General features: G+C 46.7%; 1 protein-coding gene across 6 annotated transcripts in view; it reads left to right on the top strand.

Moving 5' to 3' along the window:
- The window catches only part of HNRNPUL1 (heterogeneous nuclear ribonucleoprotein U like 1), a 35,991-nt gene that overhangs the window by 11,823 nt on the left and 6,977 nt on the right, over nucleotides 1-17,191 (top strand). For all 6 annotated transcript variants that reach the window (XM_024768164.1, XM_024768161.1, XM_024768163.1 and 3 more), the window contains exons 6-10: nucleotides 2,029-2,128; nucleotides 3,905-4,017; nucleotides 8,822-9,088; nucleotides 10,217-10,339; nucleotides 10,437-10,565. In XM_024768164.1, the coding sequence (XP_024623932.1) occupies nucleotides 2,029-2,128; nucleotides 3,905-4,017; nucleotides 8,822-9,088; nucleotides 10,217-10,339; nucleotides 10,437-10,565 (732 nt within the window). The remainder of the gene's footprint in view (nucleotides 1-2,028; nucleotides 2,129-3,904; nucleotides 4,018-8,821; nucleotides 9,089-10,216; nucleotides 10,340-10,436; nucleotides 10,566-17,191) is intronic.

Genomic DNA, 17,191 nt, shown 5'->3' with positions numbered 1-17,191 from the left:
CACCAACCACCTTGGTCAGAGCCATGATTGCAAAAGAGATTTGATTGAGCATAGACTGTGTCCCAGCAAAAAAAAAAAAAAAAAAAAAAAGTAAAATGAACTCAGAAGAACTATGTCATTGCTAAATAATATATGGGGAAAGCAGGCTGACCATACATTGCTTCTTCAAACAGATTTTCCCTTGATGGGGTTTGACCCAGGTATTGTATAGCCAACCATTCTAAGGATGACATATTTGTAGAACTAGGAAAAGGAGTTGTTTGGAAAAACAGTGAGCTAGAAAGAATTGCTCATCACCAATTAAAGGGAGGACAGGGAAGAGCAAGAAAAAGAAAGGTTCTGCCATCAGGTCATCTACCATCATCTCTCCACAGTTCCACGTCCGGTTATGTTTATGAAAATAATATGTGCTCGTGTTTAATAAAGTTCAGAAGGCACAAAAGACTATAGGGTGAAAACCAGAGTTATACTCACATCCTCCCAATCCCCATCCTGCCCTCCAGAGATACCTTATGTGTTAACAATTTCTTGTGTATCCTTTGCATATCCAAACTTATTTATGATAGGTAATACTTACAAAACACGTGGCATGTGCTAGATACAGTGCCAAGTTCTTTTCATGGATATCTCCATTAATCCTCACAGTATCATCATGAAATACATACTGTTGAAATACATACTGTTTTTAGAGGTGGAAGCTAAGACCAAGGGTTATTGTATTTGCTTGGCTAAGACGTTGATTCTAAGTTGTGCGTTGTTTTGTGCTGCTCGTAGAGAAACACTGCCAATTATACTGACAGGGCTTTCATACATCAATTGTAAGATATATCCTGACTTTGGAGATGTTAAAATGTGAAAAATGTGTGTGCAAAAGTCAGTGACATAGGGTAACTTTCTGAAAGCCACAATCTAATGCAGATAGATATTGGTTATTAGACAGTCTAACCTCTGATTTAATTAAAGGTTAAGTCAGAAGATACCTTTTTTTTTTCTTTTTAATTTTTATTTATTTTTGGCTGCATTGGGTCTTCATTGCTGCATGCAGACTCTCTCTAGTTGCGGCGAGCAGGGGCTACTCTTAGTTGCGGTGCACGGGCTTCTCATTGCGGTGGCTTCCCTTGTTGCAGAGCAGGGGCTCTAGGCACGTGGGCTCCAGTAGTTGTGGCACGTGGGCTCCAGTAGTTGTGGCACGTGGGCTCAGTAGTTGTGACTCGCGGGCTCTAGAGCGCAGGCTCAGTAGTTGTGACGCACGGGCTTAGTTGCTCCGCGGCATGTGAGACCTTCCCGGACCAGGGATCGAACCTGTGTCCCCTGCCTTGGCAGGCAGATTTTTAATGACTGCGCCACCAGCGAAGTCCCCAGAAGGTACCTTTTATTCTTTCTGCTGCTTTTACTTAATACTGTGTCTTGGACATTTTTCCATACCCCAGTGTATCAGCCCTGCCTCATTCTTTCCAACCGCTGCATCATATTCTGTGGCAGGAATGTGCCATAATGTGACCAGTGCCTTATAGGTGGTTTCTACTTGCTTTCTCCCTCCCTCCCTCCCTTCCTTTTCAACATAAACACTGCCTCACTGAATATTTTTGTGTGTATGTATCTATAGGATAAACTGGAAGTTGAATTGCTTGGTTATAGAGCATGTGCATTTGTAGTTAATAAAGACTGCTAAGTTGCCCTCCAAAGACATTGTACCAGTTTATGTTTCTACACCAAATGATATGAGAGTCCCTGTTTCCCCTGCAGCAAGTGTTAAAACTAAAACATAACTGTTTCTGAAATTCCCTTCTCTGTGGCCCTGAACTCTCCTAAGCCCTTTAGAGGCCCTGGTTTCAGTACAACAGGCCCTTCAGAGCAGTGTAGATACCTTTTCCCCAGCAGCAAAAGCCTGCTGCTTTTTTTGTTTGTTTGTTTGTTTGTTTGTTTGCTTGTTTTTTTTTAACATCTGCGCACTTCCCTCCTGTATTGCCTTGTAACCCATCAGCCTCCAGAGAATCACTTCTGAGCCCTCTTGTTCTCTGTTCCCAGATCAATGAGGAAATCTCTGTGAAGCACCTTCCATCTACAGAGCCCGACCCACACGTTGTCCGTATTGGTTGGTCCCTGGACTCCTGCAGCACTCAGCTAGGTAAGAGGAGGTCAGCCAAGCAATCCAGAGAGTAGAGCAGGTGCCTCTGTCCCTGGATTCTCAAGCTTCCTAAGTTTCTCTTTCCCGCATTGGACCCAGAACAGAACCACCCTGGGATGGAACAGACAACAAGGATTAGGCTTGTGCCGCTTCCCATCTTCAGACATACAGGATTCAGTTGGAAGGACCACAGTGATAACAACTTTTCTACAAAAATTTATCCTGCATCTTTAAGGAGAGGGTCCAAAGTCCTCTTTAGAAAACTGTTCCCTTTCTTAAAAAAAAGACCAGTTGTCTCCTGTTCTCAAACCAAGCTGAAAGTAGTAAGTTCCTCAGGTCCCATTAAGTCCTATCTGGAATTTTCTGTCCAGAGCTTAACCCAGAGTAAAAGAGAAAGCAGAGACCAATGGGTCCAGGGCTGGCTGGTGGAGAGGGGCAGGGGCTGCCTTGAGAGGTTTTGAATTTTCACAGAACCCCAGGCCTCAGTGACCTTCTGACCCCAAGTGACTGATTTCAGTGACCAATGCTGAGACCTTCTTCCTTGGTCATAAAAACATTCTGATTATGAAAATAACATGTAAAGAAAAAAATGAAAATAATGTGTGCTCCTTGTGAAAATTCAGGCCATTACAGAGAAGAAAAATGAAAATCCTTCTAAACCTGTGAGATAATGACCAATGTTAACATTTTCATATGTAACCTTCCAGACAGTTTGTGTTTTGTCCTTTGTGTTTCTCAGATGGGGCACGTTATACGGATTACTGTAACCTGATTGCTTTTTCCCACTTAATATCCATGGGTATATTTTTGTAAATAAGTATAGCTTTTTTGACCACTGCATAATTTTTCACTTTACAGTTGTATCACTTATTTATCAATGTTTTGTAGGTCATTTAAGTTGATTGCAAATTTTTGCTGTTAAACGCTTGAGCTGCCCTTGTGTTAGTCTGATCTTTAAAAGTAGAAATGCTAGGTTAAAAACAGTGAATACTTTTCATTTTGATACGTATTAGCAGTTTTTATTTAAGACTCATGTGTCATCTCCTTTTATATTTCTTTCACTTTTGAGGTATAAGTGGAAAGTAGTTGATACAGATAAAGATACAAAGCCCAGAACAGTGGAGCAGATGTCCAGGGTTACACAGCTGATTCATACTAGAACTGGGCCTGGAGTTCATGCTGTTGGCTCCTGCTTTACTGGCAGGGTGCGCCTTGGGTTCCTGGCCTAGGATCTCTCTATAACCCAGATGTCAGCCAGGGCCCCTGGGGTCTCAGTCATATTGCATCGGCACCCAGTTCTGTAGCCTAAGGCAATCCAGTACCTTTCCTCGGTATTAGACCTCACGGTCTGCAGAAGCAAAATCCTTTTACTGATTTCTGACCAAAACTCGTTGGCACCAAAAATTGACGCCATTAGGAGACTTAACTGAATATTGAATGTCACAGCAAAGGGATGCATCTCAGCATACAACCTTCCTCTATCCCAGCTCCTCTCTTCCCTCCTCCCTTTATTTTTCCAAATTCTCCCTTTCTGTGCAAAGCAGTTCAGTTCAGCTCCTACTCCCAGACTTAACAATCTAAAGCCATCAAGCCCTCAGAAGTTCTGCATAATGAGGGGCTTCCTTTCAACGGAACCTTTCTTACCTTCCCTGCCAAAAGCATCTGATTAGTAAACTAGTAAAGAAAATGATTTTTTTATTTAAAACTACATGACAGCCATAAAGGCTGTTGTGACCATCGCAGGTTTAACCTGCCTTTGCCTGTTTCTTCCATCAGGCGAAGAGCCTTTCTCCTATGGCTATGGAGGCACTGGGAAGAAGTCCACCAGTAGCCGGTTTGAAAACTACGGAGACAAGTTTGCAGAGAATGATGTGATTGGCTGCTTTGCGGTGAGTGCTGGCAGCCTGTGGGAATTGGCAGAACCAAATGTTGGTCCTGTCAGGTCAACCTGCAGACTTTTCTTTTTCAGAATACCTCTGTCCATTGTCCGCCCTGTGTCCAGCCACCCTTGCCATACCTCTTTGTCTCTGTTTGACGCACTGGAATGTTTGCAGTCATTTTGTGCAAAGCCGTCAGGCGGCACCCTGAGTTTGGGTATGCACAACCTTCTGCCCTTCCTTCACACCAGAGTTACATTTTCTAAACAGACTCGGGAATTTCTTATCTTCCTTGCTACAGAATAGCCTGTCCGTTCTCAAAGGCAGTGATGTTGACTCTTGTCCCGCTTCAGCATCATCTCATCCCAAAACTGCTTCCTTCCTTCACCTCACATTGGTTAAGCCAGGCTTCCAATAGTGCGTCGCCTTTGAGGACGGTGGGGATGGATGCAAAGCAGAACAAGATAGAGGATGCCTGAACTGCTGCTGAACTTCAGTCCCCAAGAGCAGTGACCAGCACTCACAGTGCTGTGGAGTGTGGCTGTTGCCTCTGGGTCCAGAATCCCTAGACCCAGACCCAGTCCCTGCTCTTCCTCTCACAGCCCTGGACTACCCTCCCTGTATTTCAGTTTCTTCTCGATGAGAATGTTTGTATCTACTCTAGAATTTCATGTGGAGTCATTAAGTTAACCCATTAGAAGCACTTACAACAACGTCTGGCACATAATAAATGCTCAGTAAATACTACTTAACACTATTATCACTAGAAGTTAAATGTTTGTAAAATGTGCCATGAAGCCCCAGGGAGGAGTGACTACCCAGGTGGATGCTTCTTCTTGGTTTTGTTCCCTCTCCATCCTCACATTTGTACACAGGTACTCTTTTTTTTTTCTTTCTTTCTTTTTTTTCCCCTCTTTTTTTTTTTGCGGTGCGCGGGCCTCTCACTGTTGTGGCCTCTCCCGTTGCGGAGCACAGGCTCCGGGGGTGCAGGCTCAGCGGCCACGGCTCATGGGCCCAGCCGCTCCGTGGCATGTGGGATCTTCCCAGACCGGGGCACGAACCCGTGTCCCCTGCATCGGCAGGCGGACTCTCAACCACTGCGCCACCAGGGAAGCCCTTTCCCCTCTTTGAAATAATTTCAAACTTAAGGAAAAGCCATGGAATTCTCATAGAGCCCTGTCCAGACTCTAACATTTGCTTTACCATGTTTCCCAAATATATGTACATATATGTATATGATTTTTATCTGACCTGTTTGAGAGTAGGTTGCCTACATTGTGTCTTTATTCCTTAATACTTTAGCGTACATTTCTTAAGAATAGAGCTGTTATCTTAATCACAGTACATTTATCAAATTTAACATTGATTTAATGCTATTGCCCACTCCATAGTCCACATTTAAATTTTGTCAGCTGTCCCAACAACATCCTTTAGAGCAATTTGGTTTCTAGTTCAGGATCACGAATTGCATTCTGTTGTCGTGTCTTTTTTAGTCTGAAACAGTTTCTCAGTCTTTCTTTGTCTTTCACAACCTCATTATCTTTTTAATAAAAAGCATGTTTTCTTAAACAAAAATTAACCATGTTTATATTCTGCACATTGTTCCAAACCTTGCATTTTTTTCCACTTAAAAGTAAATCTCTTAAAAAAAAAAAAGTAAATCTCAGCTATCTTTCCCTGTATGCACAGATAGTATAGATCTAGCTCAATTTAAAACATTGTTGAGTAGTTAATAAATTCCTGTGGTTTCCAAAAATATCCAGAAATACAGAAAGGTATAAAGTCTTCTTGAGACCTTCCCACTCCACCCATGGTTCACATATGCCCTCCCCTACACATAAGCCCACTGGTATTCAGGATTTCTTTATCAAAGTACAAGAAAGATGATTGTTATTTTTCTTCTTTTACACAAAAGGTAGCATGTTATACATGTTATTTTATATCTTTTTTTGTTTAACTATGTATCTTAGAGTTGTTTTTTTTTAATATATCGCTTCACAGAGGATTTCTTTGTTCTTTTATATAGTCCATAGTCATTGTGTTGATCTACCATATTTATATAATCGATCCTCTATTAATGAACATTTGGTTAGTTTCTCACCTTTTTACTTAGTAGCTGCCTAGTATTCTGATGCAGGTGTCAGTTTCCCCTGGTGGACCTGAAAATTACTTGCTGGAAGTCAGTGCTGCAGTGACAGCTTATCTTTTTCCCACTTATCAGAGTATCTTGGAGGGCTTTTCGTGTTCCCATACATGGATATCCTGTGTGATTTAGTCTCTCCCACTTTCCCTTTGGAGCACATTTAGCAGTGCTGGTGTGAGCAATTTGCACATCTTTGCGTTCTTATGGGAATATGGTTGTAATATTTACCTCTGAAAGTATAACTTCTGAGTCAAAGGTGTATTTTTAATTTTTGATAGCTACCATCAAGACTGTACTCCAGGGAGCTTGTAACAATTCAATGTTTCATCAGTGTGTGACTGGGTTCCCCGAGGTTCTGTGAGTGTGTGGCAGTTTGGAACTTTAGGCCTGACTCTTGCTTCAGCCTGTTCATTTTTACTTCTACTTTTAAGATTCTATGTTCAGTTTCCTTTGTTTAGAGAATGCCATCACTTTAAAAGACTCAGAGTGAAGGGTTAGAAGGGTTGTGAAAAATCAGTGGCCTGAAGGAACTGGTGGGGAGGACATTTGTGTCAGAACTTGAGTTCTCAACATTCACAAAACAGAAAGGACAAAATGGCCTTTCAGGTAGAGAGAACAGTGTAACTCACTTCAGCAAACCGTAAGGAGTAAAATACTTGGAGCCTCAGGGACGACACTAGGAGATGTGAGAGGTAAGGCTGCAAAAATGGCACACTTTGAATAATGCGAGGCTTAAGGACTTTGGGTCCTTAGGCCCTGGTGTGGCACTCAGGAATGGTTTTGCAGAAGTGACACAGCTACCCTTGCGTCTTTGACAGTTGGCGCCGTCGGTGGTGGGTTTGTCAGTTGTGGGTGCTGGTTTGTGTACAACATGGTAAGTTCCTTTAGTGAAGCAGGTGGACGTAAGGAAGGCTAACCCCCACGATGTTCATTTCCGCGGTAGAGCAAAGGTGACCTGGGCCACTCTTGCTCAGGTGAGAAGACATGGCAGGGACCATGCTGTGAGGATCGAGGCAGGATTTAGTCCAACAGATGTTTGCGTGTCTGCCCTGCGTGGTCTCGACCTGTGTGGGCGCTTACGGACACTTACAAATATAAAGGACTGTGTAGGACTGTGCCCTGTGAGCACTGAGGAGGGTAGTGAGGAGGCTCCTTAGGGAAAGGGGCTTTCACAGCTTCTCAAAGGGCAAGTCCCAAGGTGGTCTCCGCATGCAAAAGGGAGGGAATACCACGTCTTGTACTTTTCTGTCAGGAACCCGACCTGTGCTTCCGTCTTCCATATGATCCCAAGTTTTGAGTCTCCCTTAATTGTAAACCTTTACCATGCAGCCAGAGTGATCTTTCTGAAACACAGTTTTGACCAGGCCATTCCCCTATTCGAAACAAGTCAGGAGCTCTGCTCTGCTGCTGTCAGCACGAATCCAAACTTCTGAGGTAACAGAGAGCCCCTTCCTCGCTGAGAACAGGGACCATGTCTCCTCCCCACCACTTTAGCCCAGAGCAGTGCCTGGCATCTTGGAATGAGAGCACGCATTCATTATGCACTCACTCTGTAGTAAGCACATTCACCTGTTAAATCCTCAGAACAACTCTATAGAGTGTAGAATCTTATCATGGCCCCTCTTTTTTTTTTTAATAACTAAAATTTATTTATTTATTTGTGCTGGGTCTTAGTTGTGGCACACGGGATCTTTGTTGCCGCGTGAGGGCTCTTAGTTGGAGTGTGTGGGATCTAGTTCCCTGACCAGGGATCGAACCCAGGCCTCCTGCATTGGGAGCTCAGAGTCTTAGCCACTGGACCACCAGGGAAGTTCCTGGCCCCTCTTCTTTGATAAGGAAACTGAAGATGGAGTAAATGGTAGAGCTGAAGCAGCCTGCCTTCCAAAACAGGATCTTAACCACTAAACTTCAACTGATCAATAAGGACTCAATAAATTGTTGAATTAGAGAATATGGTCCCTTCCTGGCTCTCCAGCTGTACCCGAAATCACTCCCCAACCCCCAACCCCCAATCCTTTATGCTTCAGCCAGTCTGACCCTATGTTTTCTCACTGCCAGATTTGTACACAAACAACACTTCTCTTTAGGACTCTCTCCTCTCACTCCAGACTTGGCTCCTTCCCGTTTACTGTTCAGGACTTGACTTCCTCCTCAGAGAATTTTGTTCTGTGTAGGTGCTCTTAACTGAATTAGTTAGGATGGTGTCCTTGTCTAATTCCCCACTAGGCTCTGAGCTGTGTCAGGCCCAGATCACTGTAGACATAAGCATCAAGAAGAGCATATAAATGAATGCACGTGTAGAGCTGGGCCTGACTTAAAAGGCCCTGCTGTGGCTTTCTTTCCATCTGTTATCTTGCTGGGGATGAGAATGGACAGGACCGCTTTTGCCTTCCTCTCCATCTCAGGCTAGGCACAAGACTCTAATACTTGGAGCTTCCTAAAATTACACACTTCACATCCACCAGCTTTTTGGTCTTGGGCAAGGAGGGCTTTGGGCTGCATGTTGTCTGAGCTGTTCCCTGGTGCTTCCCGATGCATCTGTACATTGAGGAGGGACGCACTTGAATCTGGGAGGCCAGCTCTGTTTCCATTCCCTGCGTCTGCTCTGACTTGTGCCTCCCAGTGCCTTAAGCAGAACATTGGCAGTTATCTTTCTCTGGCTTTATTTCCTAGGACTTTGAATGTGGAAATGACGTGGAACTTTCCTTCACCAAAAATGGGAAGTGGATGGGCATTGCCTTCCGAATCCAGAAGGAAGCCTTAGGGGGTCAGGCCCTCTACCCTCATGTCCTGGTGAAGAATTGTGCAGTGGAGTTCAACTTCGGGCAGAGGGCAGAGCCCTACTGTTCCGTCCTGCCAGGCTTCACCTTCATCCAGCACCTTCCCCTGAGTGAGCGAATCCGGGGCACTGTCGGACCAAAGAGCAAGGCAGAGTGTGAGGTGAGTGGGCCTGGAAGCCTGAATTGGTGGCCGCCTCTCCAGAGCCACGTTGCTGCCAAGACAGAGGGGAGACATTCAGTAGCTGAGTGTGGTGAAAGCTGCTGTGAGAGTGAGGTGAGGGCTGTGCGTGTGTGACTTAGTCCAAAGAGGGAGGGGCCAAGGTAAGACACCTAAATGTCAGAAAGATTCCAAAAGGAAGTTGCCACACTGCTCCTTGGGTGTGGTCAGAATCTTGGAAAAGGAGGCTTTCCTCCCAGCGGAAGAGGGTGTGAAGGCAGTTCCTGGTGAGCGAGTCCTTGGAGGAGGTTGTGCAGCTCCATGCTCCCATCCAAGGCTCTCCGAGAGCAAAAACGGCAACTGGACTTAGAGCTGATTTGGTTGCAGAAGCTGTGCTGGTGGTCTTTGTCCTCAAATAATGTTTCTTTCTGATATATAAGTGATTTTGTGTTTATTCTAGAAAATTAAGAAACATAAAGAAAATTAAAGTTCCCTTTAATTCCACCATCCACAAATAAGTTTCCTTTGAAAGTTTTGGAGCTTATCCTATGCCTTTTGCTGTGCTAGGTGCCATTTATACACACACACTTACAGTTGAGATCTTATGGTATAAGCATTTTGATATCATGCCCTTTCACTTAATGTTATTTTGTGAGCTTTGTCCCACCACATGGACACCTCTTTTGAAACTCATTGTTATTAGCCTCACTATTTTCCTCTTTTTGGGCATTTTGGTTACATCCAATGTTTGCCAGATTGTAAACGTACTGATTAGAAATGATGCTCGTCCTTATGCATACAGTCTGTCCCCATCTGAGACTCCAGGAAGGTTATACCACTCCTTGTGCCTATTCCGTGGATCTTTCCCTTTCAGAGGCCCCTGAATCCTGCCTAAACAAAAATGTAAGTACTCATAAGAGCAGGCCCTCTGCTGAGAGTCTGACAACCCTCATCTCTTTGAATCCCAACAACAGTACTATGAGGTAGACGCTGTTACTGCTTCCATTTCCTAGAGGTGGCCATGAGGTTTAGAGTCACCCTCACGGTCACCATCAAGTCAGGGTGATGCCAGGCTGCCATGCCACACACTGTTTCTGGTTCACAGTGTCACTCCTGGTCCTGTTCTTATAGATTCTGATGATGGTGGGCCTGCCTGCCGCCGGTAAGACCACATGGGCCATCAAACATGCAGCCTCCAACCCCTCCAAGAAGTACAACATCCTGGGTACCAATGCCATCATGGATAAGATGCGGGTAAGGATAGCCCCTGGTCTCTCCTCTTCCACCTCCCACTCCCTGATTACTGCTCAGCAAACAGGACCACCCACCCCTCACCACCCCCTGCCCACAGGTGATGGGCCTACGCCGTCAGAGGAACTACGCCGGCCGCTGGGACGTCCTGATCCAGCAGGCCACCCAGTGCCTCAACCGCCTCATCCAGATCGCTGCCCGAAAGAAACGCAACTATATCCTAGATCAGGTACTTACTGGTGACTGTCACGCCCCAGGAGAGGGAAGGGGCCATTGGGTGCCTGGGAAGTCCTCTCTGGTCCTTGTATTTTTTTCCCCATAATGCTCTTAGACTGCAGTACTGGTTAGAGGTCAGCCATACATGATGGCACAGTCCCAGACTCTTAACACAGCTTTCTGAGTCTGGTCTGCAAGCAGGGGTCTGGAGCAGCAATCCAGGCCTAGCTCAGGCCACAAGCAGCACAAAAGAACATTTTGTGAGAGCAAATTTTGTGAAATGGAAAGGCATGGATTTCTGAGCCAGACAAACCTAGGCTTGAATCCCAGCTCTGCTGCCTCCTAGCTGCGTGCCTGTGGGCAGCTGACTTTATCCTCTGAGTCTCCTGGTCTGTGAAACACAGCTCAAAATGGTGCCCGCACACCTAACATGGGAACTGAACAAGCTGGAGGTGGTTGTTAACCTACAGAATAGGTGTGTCCCAGCTTCTCTTAGCATGTTTTTATGACTGTCAGGTACCTATATGTCACGTATTTTTTACCTGCATTTCAATGAAGAGCAAGGTTCTTAACATTAGGCAATTTGGGAACTTCTGAAATTAAACACAGAATTTTGTATGAAGATGCAGATATGTTTGTTTGTTTGTTTGTTTGTTTTGTTTTTTGGCCTCACTGCATGGCGTGTGGGATCTTAGTTCCCTGACCAGGGATCCCATGCCCGCTGCGTTGGAAGCGTGGAGTTTTAACCACTGGACTGCCAGGAAAGTCCCAGATATGATCTTTTTTTAACTAAAAAGTTTTGAGTTGGGATAGGAAGATCGTCCGTGGCTTTCGGCATTCTCAAAAGTATGAGTGACCCAAACGTGGTTAAAGATCCCTGTCTCAGAGTAATGAGTGCTTCGTGTTTACCACCTATGAGACCTCCTTGACGTTTGTCCTGAAGGCTTTCTCAAGTAGCAGATTTTGTATTTGAGGATGTACAAACAAGCCTCTGTTCCCCCTCAGCCTTGTATTTGTGTTTTCTTAAAAACCTGAAAGTGTGCAAATATGTAAACTAAGTAGCACCCCCAGCCTGGCAGCCTTAACTGGAGTGCCTTCCGTATGTGTAGTCCTAGATACTTGGTTACCATGAGTTCAAAGGGCTTCTGATGAGGGTGGAGCTGGTTTTAGTGGTTGATCAGAAAGGTGGTTGGAAGGACTTCCCTGGCGGTCCAGTGGTTAGGACTCCACGCTCCCACTGCAGGGGGCCCAGGTTCAATCCCTGGTCAGGGAACTAGGATCCCACAAGCCGCATGGAGAGGCCAAAAATAAATAAGTAAGTTAAATTAAAGCCAACTTCCAACCTTTTTAAAAAAAAAAAAAGGAAGAAGGAAACGTGGTTGGAAACTCCAGGGGATCAAGGTGCTTTTGCATAGGAGTGAGCATCTTACACAAAACAATTAAACAATTAAGCAGGAGCTTCTGGGTTGGTGAACAAGTGGACAAGTGCTCTTCAGAAGAGCATGGAAGTTCTGTGCCCCTTCCCACATAGCTTGCCCTTTGTGTTTGTTCCATCTGGCTGTTCCTGCATTATATCCTTTTATAATATATTGGTAATCTAGTCTTTAGAGTTGAAAAATTGATGCCTCGATATCCAACCTTTGAAAGGAGTACAAAGGACTTATTCTTAAAGACAATAGAAATGGCTACTGGCTGGTGATAGTTCTTTATGACAGACAAATTAAATGATCTTGCCAAGCAGTTAGGTACTGAGAGTAGAAATCTGGTTTGCTGATGAAACAGTTATGCTCAGTTGGCCAAGGCTATGCAATGCAATTGGCATTCTTCTGTGCTGGTGGAGATGTGAGATTTACTCTGGGTTCTGCTTTTCTGGAAAGTAGACATGAAAAGGTGTACTACTTTTATCCAGTGACCAATGCCGCAACCATGGGATTGAGCCCTGAAGACTCACATTTGTGAAGAAGACAGGACATGATCCCATAATAGTAAATTTTGATAAAAAACTACTAATTGGGCTAATGTTTAGAATATATTTGTGGGGGAAGGGGACGGTTGGGCACAAGGTAGTCCAAGAGCTACTCAGGGTTGCTGCCCCAGCTCAGCCCCATCAATAATGCGTACAGCCAGCCTTCTTCCCCGTTGAAGACTTTGTTTGTTTGTTAACCCTAGCCTCACTTTGCCCCATTTTTCTTGTCAGGGCATTTTGGAGCTGTAGTCCAGCTTGGCCTCAGTGGGATTCTGTCCTGAAAGATAGAGCAGTGGTGTTTTAATACCTTGAGAATTCCTTTTTTGGATACCCCAGCAAGTATTCCCTGCCTGTCTTTTTCTCAGTTTACTAGTTAAATCAGCTGTGAAACCCATTTCAAATATGTGGCCCATGGAGAAAGTTTATAATCCTAGAGGTTATAATTGTCTTAACATCTCTGTCCAGCATTTCAAAGTGGGCTTTCCCTAGAGGTCAGGGCCCCAGCCCCTCAGCCAGGCACAGAACAGTTGAGCACAGTAAAGACTTGCCGTTGGCCCTCTCAGCGTATGCTGCCTTGTTCAGGCACAGGGTCCAGGGCTGTTCCAGATGCACCTGTGGTCTTCAGGGCTGCTGGCCTCCTGGTGGAGAAACATGCAGATCAGGCCAAGTGTTCTAGGCCAACAGTGAGGCCAAAGAACGTAAACTCTGAAGGTGGGGGAGCAGGGTTCTCTGGTTGGCCACAGATTGGAGGATTGACTTGGGGCCCGAAACTGGAGATTACTGAGGCCTGGGAAGAGGTCTGAAGCCAGTGGTTCGACCTGTTTTGGCTTAAACCCCAAAAAGTGTGTTCCAGAAAACCCTGGGTGGGTGAGCGTGTGTGTAGGAGATACAGAGCAGGCCCCAGGCCAGACCCTGGCATTTCCTACCCCACCAGCGTTGGCAGTGAGGGGTAAGTTGATGCTTAGCTGTCTCCTGAGTTAGATGGGATTCCCAGAGCAGAAACTGGTACTACAGGCAAAGTCCCTGCGGTCCCTGGATCTCAGCCCAGCACCATCTTTTTTCTTCTCTGGTTTTTCCTGAGTGGTCAGACCTCCTCACATTTGGCTCTTCTGGGCCTCCTGTTGGTAGTTTGACCTCAGAAATGCCCCTCCTTGAGAGGGGAGGAGAACGTAGCTACAGAAGCCAAGCTAGGCCAAGTGAACCGTGTAGTTGGGGCTTTTACTTACATTCCGTGGTGACCTGAGTACTCTCTTCAGATCATGTGGGTGTTAGAGCAGTGGAACAGCCGAGGAGAAAAAGAAAAGAAAGAAGAGGTAGGCCACATTGCTTCAGGTGGCTCTGCTGCCAGTGGAAATCCTCTGGAATGAAACCCTGCCTGGCCTGTCCCTTGCCTACCAAGGTGCAGAGTAGGAGCTGGCCTCTGTGAGGCAGCAAACTTGCCTTCCTGGAGGCTTCTGAGAAGGCCCCTGCAGGGCCAATGTGAGGGCCCAAACCACCCCCAGGGTTGAGGTCTGCAGGCTAGGAGTTCTCTTAGGATTCTAACAGCCCAGAGCTAGGCCAGGCAGTGATCAGAGTCAGGGCTGGATATGACAACATCGCTGACCTTGCCTCAGCCCTCAGAACAAATGATTGTAGTCCTGCTTTGCATCCCTGTTGGCAAGAGCCACGCCTTTGCCTGAAACAGAAACCCAGGGCTACAGTGGAGACCCAAAGTAAACTGCCTCTTGTTGGCAGGCGTTGGAGAAGAGGATGTTTCTTTCCTCTCTCCTCCCCACCCCCAGAGCCTCAGCCCATTCCATTGTTGACACTCTGGCCAAGTCTCTTACCTCACAAGTGGTTCGTTCTACTGGGTTCATCTCACGCTGAGGCTAGAGTGAACTCTTGCGTCACCAGCTTTACGTTTGCTCCCCTGGGATCCAACCCTGTCTCCTGCTGCCAGCCTGACCTTGTTGAGTTGTGGGTGGGGGACAAGAGTTGACAGGGGACAGAGGGGCTCTTAGAGACCTCAGGCTGCTCACAGCCTGCTGTGTTCCTCCCTACTCCCCCAGACTGTCACACACCAAAAGTACCCCCGCAGCTGCTCTGAGAAACCCAGCCCCTGTCCTTCCGGCCCACATCACGGGGCAATGGAAGTAGCCTGGGGCCAGGGAACACAGGCGGCCCCCGACCTCCTCAGAATCAGCATCTTCAAGCAGGGTGGGGCTGGGAGAAGCAGGAGCTAGGCCAAGGGAGCCTGCACAGCGGGAAAAGCTGACCTGCCGTTGTGCTGGTCTCTTAGCAGCATCCCCCAGCGACCACAGCAGTGCCGGGCCAGCCCAGGGGCTCTGACCTCACTGTGTTTGCTGTGGCAACGGCACCAACAGCTAACTCCCTTTCCTCCAGCGAAGCCAAGCATTTGCATTTCTGCTGGCTGGCCTAGTTGCTCTTCTTTCCTTCCTCAAGCCGAGGAGGGAGGGGAGGGAGGCGCGGTCTTGAAAATTGTCACCAAGAGGGTTCTCAGCACCTCAGTTCCAAAATGTCTGAGGAGCCATTCCTCAGAGTCTAGCCACTTCCCAGGACAGAGACCAGCTGTTTATGAGTCCTGTCTGCTCTGCCCCCATTCCTCCCACTGTGAAGCTGCAGGGACTAGCCCTCTTGGCAGTGATGCTTCTCTTCTCTATTCCCTCATCAGGACATTGACGGAGTAGGTCTCATCCATAGAAAACCACCAAGGGGTGTTTATCCATGTCCTTGGGGTTCAAAGGAATCAAAATAGGATCACTTCTTATGGGCAAGCCAACAGTAGAATGGGTCCACAGAGTGGCTGGGGCCACAGTCACCCCTGGCACCCGCCTACTCTGGGTTTTGTGCCAGGAGAAAACCTCATTATTTAGCTAGAGGAAAGCAAATTCTGTCTTCCTGTGACCAGATGCCACCTGATTTGCTTTTAGGAATGGAGTCTAGGAAGAGCAGTGAGGAGAAGGACTTGACTTTTCCTTTGTAACCTGTGTGCTTTTTAACCATTTGTGGCTCAAGACCTCTCCTTGGCCCAGTGCTCAAGGCACAGATTATAACACGTGTATGCCCACCACACACACCCACTTTGAGGGCCCCCACCCCCAGTTAATGTTGAGACATTTTCCCTGGGGAACAGGGAAGACCATCTTTGCCTGCTGTGTGTGTCAGGGCCACAGAGTTGGGTTGGTTTAGAAAACAGCTGTACCCACAGCCCACATCTCCCAACAGGTGTGCACTGGCGTCCCTGGCCTCTGGCTGACCCATAACCCAGCTTCCTGTTCCTTGTGTTTTGGAATAGGCTCTCTTGTGCCTCATCTTTTCCTCAAACTTAGCTTTCCTTGGTCCTTTCCATTGGGAAGCCTCTCCTAGGACAGTGTCAGTCCTGTTGGACATATTTGCAGACTTCTTTCCCTGCCATTTTCACATCTATAAATCCTCACCAGAGCCAGGAGGAGGGTGATACGATCTCTGTCTTACAGATGTAGAAATTTGAGACTCAGACTAATTAAGTGACTTGTCTACAGCCTCACAAATAGAGGGCACAGCTGCGATTTCAACCTCAGAGCCTGTGTTCCTTCCACCCTGTCTCACCATCCCTGCCTTTCTGATGGGAAGTCACTATAGCTTGACGTTCCTTGGTCTGAGTTGCTTCAACTCAACCTTACAGTAAGAAGATCCAGTGTACCCCACCCAGTGACGGCCACATCATATCAACCGTGACCTCCATTTGTTGAGTGTTGGCTGTGAGCCAGACCCTGGGCTAACCAAAGGCTTTTACTCACATGAGCTCCTTCAGTCTTAATAGTGACCATATGATCTTCCTATTGTTTTCCACTTTCAGGGCTTGAGACTTAGTAGGTATGCAGACTGAGGCTCTGAGTGGAAGTCACTCACTCAGAGCCACACAGTGTGACTTGACCAAGTCGCCTTAGAGCGAGGGTGTGCTGAGCCATCCCCCCTGCGCTACCTGCCTCTGTCAAGGCAGCTTCCACCCTGGAGGCCACAATGTAGCCCCCAGTCCAGGAGTTCCTCACACTTGGTCAGTTGCTTTGTGGTCCTTTTCCCGCTCAGTCCTCACCAGGCCCAGGAGGGAGGCTTTTTTCGCTCCATTTTAACAGATGAAGCAACTACAAGGACTGGCCACGGTGAGTGAGTGGCCACACTAGGACTTGATGCTGGGCTTTTTCCACCCTGCCAGGCTGCATCTTCAAAATACAACATTTTTTTGTCTGTTTGTGCATGCCCCTTTACAGATCTCTTCCCCTCTGTGGCTTCTCCCTTGAGTACCTTTCAGAGCTACTAAAAGTTGTTTAAATGCAACATTACTTATTACTCCAGTTCTGTTGAGTGTCTGAATGGGAAAAGATACCCATACAGGTGCCTGGGTCCCACCTCCAGAGACGGGTTGGGGAATACTCTGGTGGGGTTTGAGCCACTCTCTTTTTCAGTAGTGTCTGAGTGATTCGGGTACACAGGCTGAGTCCGTGGAGCACTGGGGTTTGACAGATCTGGGCGCCAGTCCCAAAGGGCCCAGCATGTGGGAGGTATTCAATGAACGGAAGCTATCTTTACTACGGCTGTCAATCAGATGTGTCATAGAGCACTGCTCTATGCCAGCACCAGCCCAGGAAGCACCTAACCATCATCTAGAAGAAGGGAAGAGAAAGTAGCAAAAC

This window comes from Neophocaena asiaeorientalis, unplaced genomic scaffold (assembly GCF_003031525.2).
Source record: "Neophocaena asiaeorientalis asiaeorientalis breed wild unplaced genomic scaffold, Neophocaena_asiaeorientalis_V1.1 scaffold629, whole genome shotgun sequence".
Taxonomy (NCBI): domain Eukaryota; kingdom Metazoa; phylum Chordata; class Mammalia; order Artiodactyla; family Phocoenidae; genus Neophocaena; species Neophocaena asiaeorientalis.
The sequence above is the reverse complement of the archived record's forward strand: the minus strand, read 5'-3'. Positions and strand labels throughout refer to the sequence as shown.